General features: G+C 37.4%; 1 protein-coding gene across 2 annotated transcripts; it reads left to right on the top strand.

Moving 5' to 3' along the window:
• Positions 1 to 2,184: 2,184 nt before the first annotated feature.
• Positions 2,185 to 3,675, top strand: LOC110938850. 2 transcript variants are annotated; one of them, XM_035990778.1, is made up of 4 exons: positions 2,185 to 2,341; positions 2,460 to 2,517; positions 3,241 to 3,249; positions 3,349 to 3,675. In XM_035990778.1, the coding sequence occupies exons 1-4, from the start codon at positions 2,279 to 2,281 to the stop codon at positions 3,600 to 3,602; spliced, it is 384 nt and encodes a 127-aa protein (XP_035846671.1). In that variant the 5' UTR covers positions 2,185 to 2,278; the 3' UTR covers positions 3,603 to 3,675. The 2 variants fall into 2 exon arrangements, with proteins under 2 accessions (XP_035846671.1, XP_022036573.1); XM_022180881.2 differs by lacking the exon at positions 3,241 to 3,249.
• The last annotated feature ends 722 nt before the right edge of the window (positions 3,676 to 4,397 follow it).

The following is a 4,397-nucleotide window of genomic DNA, read 5'->3' as shown; positions in this document are numbered from 1 at the left end:
GCGAAGAATCTCTTTCGGCTGCAGGTTGTTCGCTGGTGTTGGGTATATATGAAGAACATCCGCCGGAGAAACTTTGGTGCCGACAACAGCTGCTCCGATCAGAACAAAGGTGGTTTTGGTGGCGACAAGGTGCAAACGGTGGGAGTAAAGGGTGTCGGACGGTTGAAGACGATCAGGTTTTGTTTTCTTCCGGTGATGGCAGCTGATAATCGCAGAGAGAGAGGGAGAGAATGGAAAACTGATGTCATCTGCACAAGTTATTTTGGTTTAAGGTTTGGAGGGTGATTGAAAGTGGAGGATGACAAGGATGATGGCAGGTGATGTTTGCGGCTGGTAAAACAAAAAATTCTAGGGTTTTGCTTGAAAAGGGTTTGGTCTTGGGCATTGGATTTTTATTTGGGGCCCACTAGCAACCATTACCACATTATGGGCTCACATGATGGTTCCTAAATTTCATGAAGTCATGTTTATTTGGGTCCACATGACTTATTGTGGAATATTGATTACAACCCAAAGTCAATCTTTGTGGGTTTTTCATTTCTAATGGATCTCCACAAATTAATACTACTTATTGCCACACAACGAGGAGGTCAAGTTTATTATTTGGGCCAGGTCTATAAAATTATTAAGTGGGCCAAACCTAATCTTTTGTGATGTGTTATCTTTCGTAGGCACATGTTCGGCCAGTAATGTTGGGCCTATTTGATTGGCCAATTAATTATGGGCAAATGATTAAAAATGGGCTCTATTGGACCAAATATTTAGATGAGACATGGAGTCGTGGACTCGTTTCTATTCGTGAGTTGCAAAGTTGGGTCGGGTGTTCATGATGCTTATTTGAATCCAGCTTTAACGTCAAAATTGGTAGGGGTTCCGGGGCGCGCGAGATCACTTTAGGATCATGAAAACAAATGATTTTTTTAGAATGTGAGGTAGTCACGGTTACCGATGCAAATGTCAAATTTGGTGACTTGACTATTATGGGCCAAAAACGGTATATTTCCGCACGTGAATATTTGGTTTGTTATCGGTGTTGGTAAATGCGAAAGAATTTTGTCTATTGTCATATTCTCGCATTTGGTAACGATTGAAGGAACCTCGAGAGCCAAGACCGGTCCTAACGAGTTCACAAAGTCGGAAAGTTATGCCTATGATGGAAGTTTTCTAATACAAATGAGATCGTTGTTTAATATGCCTTGCACAATTTGTGTATCTACAATAACTTACATATTTTCCCACATGGCTTTCCAATTCTAAAAAATGAATCCATTGTGGAAGCTTCTATATATTATAAACTAATTTCTGATATTTCTTCTTGCTAAAACTTTCATAAGTTAGAGGCTCATTCGTGCACTACACCTCAAAGGATAATTTCTTGCAATTGAATTATCATTAATAAAAGGTAATCTTCTCTAAACTCCATAATCATAATGAGATTGGATTATTGACATCTCCGGTATGAAAGGACGATATGGCTTATAAGGATGTTAGAATTGCTTGTTCTACGAAGATCTACAAGGTTTATCTCATTTATTTTTACATACCTAGCATAGTAGGTTTTACATATCACGTGGTAAATAGCTATTTCATATTCTATATTATATGGTGATGGCATGCTAGCTTACAATAACATCTGTTTGGTTTTTTTTGTCTTTCTGTTTTTATGGTGATGGCATCCTGGCTTACAGAATGGGCATAATTTTATATAATTTTAGTTAACATTATATTGCTATAGTTGCTTAAATAGTTATCCCTTATGAATGGGCAACTTATTTGTGAAATATTTAAAACCTTAATTTGCCAAAAGTATTGAAACTCTTGCGTTGTGTTTATTGAGTCGTGTCTATTTTCATGTGGTGCTTATATACCCACCAACAACCAAAAAAAGCTTGGCTACCGGTACCCAATGACAAAAGATGACTCATACACCCGCAATGGTAAACAACACTGCCAAGCCACCATTTGTGGTTTCAAGGAAAACCAGATGCCCAAAGGGCCCACTTAATGGGATTCGAATTTCATATCTGTGATCTTCAACCCCGAATCGTCATCCATATAAAAAACATATATTTGTGGGATGTTTTATTCACCTACATGGACCATTAGATTTGTGAAAATACACAAATGGGGATAAAGGGAGGGACAAGAATGAAAACTAATTAAATGGGCTGGAATTGTAAATATTTCTAGGTGAAAAAGATTATAAAACCCTACCCCTTGTTCTTCGTTTGTCAAATTTAGAATTCCACAGATCGCCGCAGCCGTCAGACTATACCAGATGGCCACTGCTTTAGCGTCTGAGATTGGTGAAATTTGGCCTCCCAATATGGCAAAATCATCGGTGAGTGGTATTTATATTTTAAATTCTTGTTATGATCAGAAACCGGTTCTGGTTTTATATCAGCCTTTTGTTTTTTTTTTTTTTTTTTTCATGACGTAGAATCTGTACTATTATGCAGGCTGTTGAAGAACGATCGTTGACTGCTCATTGGATTTCAGAAGACAATCTCGTTTCAGGTAACTGTTAATCGATTAAATGCTGTATTTATTTTAACAAAACCTTCTAGATCTATCACAATTTAAGGACGTTTTTGTTTAAATTTTGAGCCGATTTGTGGATCTACAATTTACTATATATTTTTTTCGGGGCTTGTTGCTGTTTTTTCATATCACTCACTGTGTAAGATGAATTTTAACCAAGATAAAAATTTTGATTTTGATCTAATTAATTAGCTAGCAAATGATATAATTTGGTATTTTATGAGGTTCAACGTTCATATTTTTTTTTTATTTTTTTTTTTTTGAAATCAATTTTTATTTCATTCCAATCATCAGGGCAAATTACATAAGGATAGCAGGTAGACGAGCAACAAACTACGCCCCATCCCTTTCTTCCCTTTCTGAATAGAAAACCCTAATCTACTAAAAACAAAGCCCCGCCCCTAAGGGTCGAAAAGTTGCTATGGACCATACGCTGCACTCTAGACAAGAACCGAAGTGCTTCCGGCGCCAAGGAGCCGAACGTGTCAAACGCCAGGGGGACAAAGTCATGCTGATTATCCTCACAAGCTTTCGCGTGCTTTTCCACCTTCTTTGACTCTGCTTTCAGTACCGCTTGCCCCGCCACAAACCTATTTTCCCGGAACCCGGCTAGTGGGGATACACCTGTGAGATCGACACAAGCATGTTTCCCGCCCTCCCAACGTTCATATTGGGCTTACTGTTTTATGATATCTGAAGGTACTCCAAGTATAATATGCCCTACAACCCTGATGCTTATATGGTGAAATGTGATGTGGTGTCAATTCTGGGTTAAGGGGTTTTTTTTTTTTTTTTTTTGTTCATCAGAATCAGATGCGAGAGATATTAGCAACAAAACAAGCCACGGGAAAAACAGGGTCCTCGGTCTTCCTCGAATCCCAGCAAATTCAGTTATCCGGGCCTTGAAAGATAGGAAGCAACGCCAGAGCCAGAGGAACCGTAGGTCTCAGCCCAGCAGCAGCAGAAGTTGGTGGTGGCCTGAGCTAGGGTGGTCTGCGGTTGGTATGGTTATTTCACAGAGACCATCCAAGGAAAGTGTGGTTCAAACTTTACACAAATGAATCACAATTGTTACAACGACGTATTTTCTAAGCTTTAGTTGAATAACAAGTACATAATGAATCTTGAAGATTATTAATTAGTTGTGGTTATCTATACTTTTTTAATGATAAATTTCTAAATCTTGGTGGTTTAATCATGAAGAATGTATTGATAATGAAAAGTGTTGATTATCTGTTTTCTTTTATGATAGTTTTTTTACCTTTTGGTTTACACAAAATATATTTGCAATCTAATATTCATTATAGAGATTATTACATACTAATATTATGGGAAAGCCCGCGCGTTGCTGCGGGTGCACCTGAACTAAACAGATTTCCACCCGCCGAAGTGAAGAAAAAGTGACAAACAAAAAGTGAACCAAATCTGGATGTTAAATATTCAATTTGAATATCAAACAACAGCCAAGTTACACAATTTGTGAACAATAACTAACAATATATAAATCTACTATATTAACTGTTACCTCCGGTATTTATTACTTTCCCGGAACTCATCAGATTGAACTGAACTCAAGAGCTTTTGAGCTGTTTTTAATTGCATTTAGAGAAAAAAAATACTTTGGTATTTAACAACTAACGCTCGTAACTATTTATAAATGGTTTGCTTAAGGAAAAAACAATGTTTGCGGGTTACACTGAGTCAACTTATTACTGTGCTAAAATGGCTCGTTTTGACCCAATATGTGAAGTGCCTAACCCACCCTTTTTACTACCTCTAAATGTGAAACAACTAAAGAAGAAATTTAAAATTTAAACATAAGTAAATAATGAAGATATACAGCAGCTGGGCCTGCA

This window comes from Helianthus annuus, chromosome 5 (assembly GCF_002127325.2).
Source record: "Helianthus annuus cultivar XRQ/B chromosome 5, HanXRQr2.0-SUNRISE, whole genome shotgun sequence".
Classification (NCBI taxonomy): domain Eukaryota; kingdom Viridiplantae; phylum Streptophyta; class Magnoliopsida; order Asterales; family Asteraceae; genus Helianthus; species Helianthus annuus.
This window is presented reverse-complemented; position numbering and strand designations above follow the sequence as displayed.

Excerpts from the sequence above, each read along its gene's own strand:
- LOC110938850 (XM_035990778.1), top strand. The coding sequence starts at position 2,279 with ATGGCCACTGCTTTAGCGTCTGAGATTGGTGAAATTTGGCCTCCCAAT. Across the intron at positions 2,342-2,459 it reads CCAATATGGCAAAATCATCG|GCTGTTGAAGAACGATCGTT; the intron begins GTGAGTGGTATT and ends ACTATTATGCAG.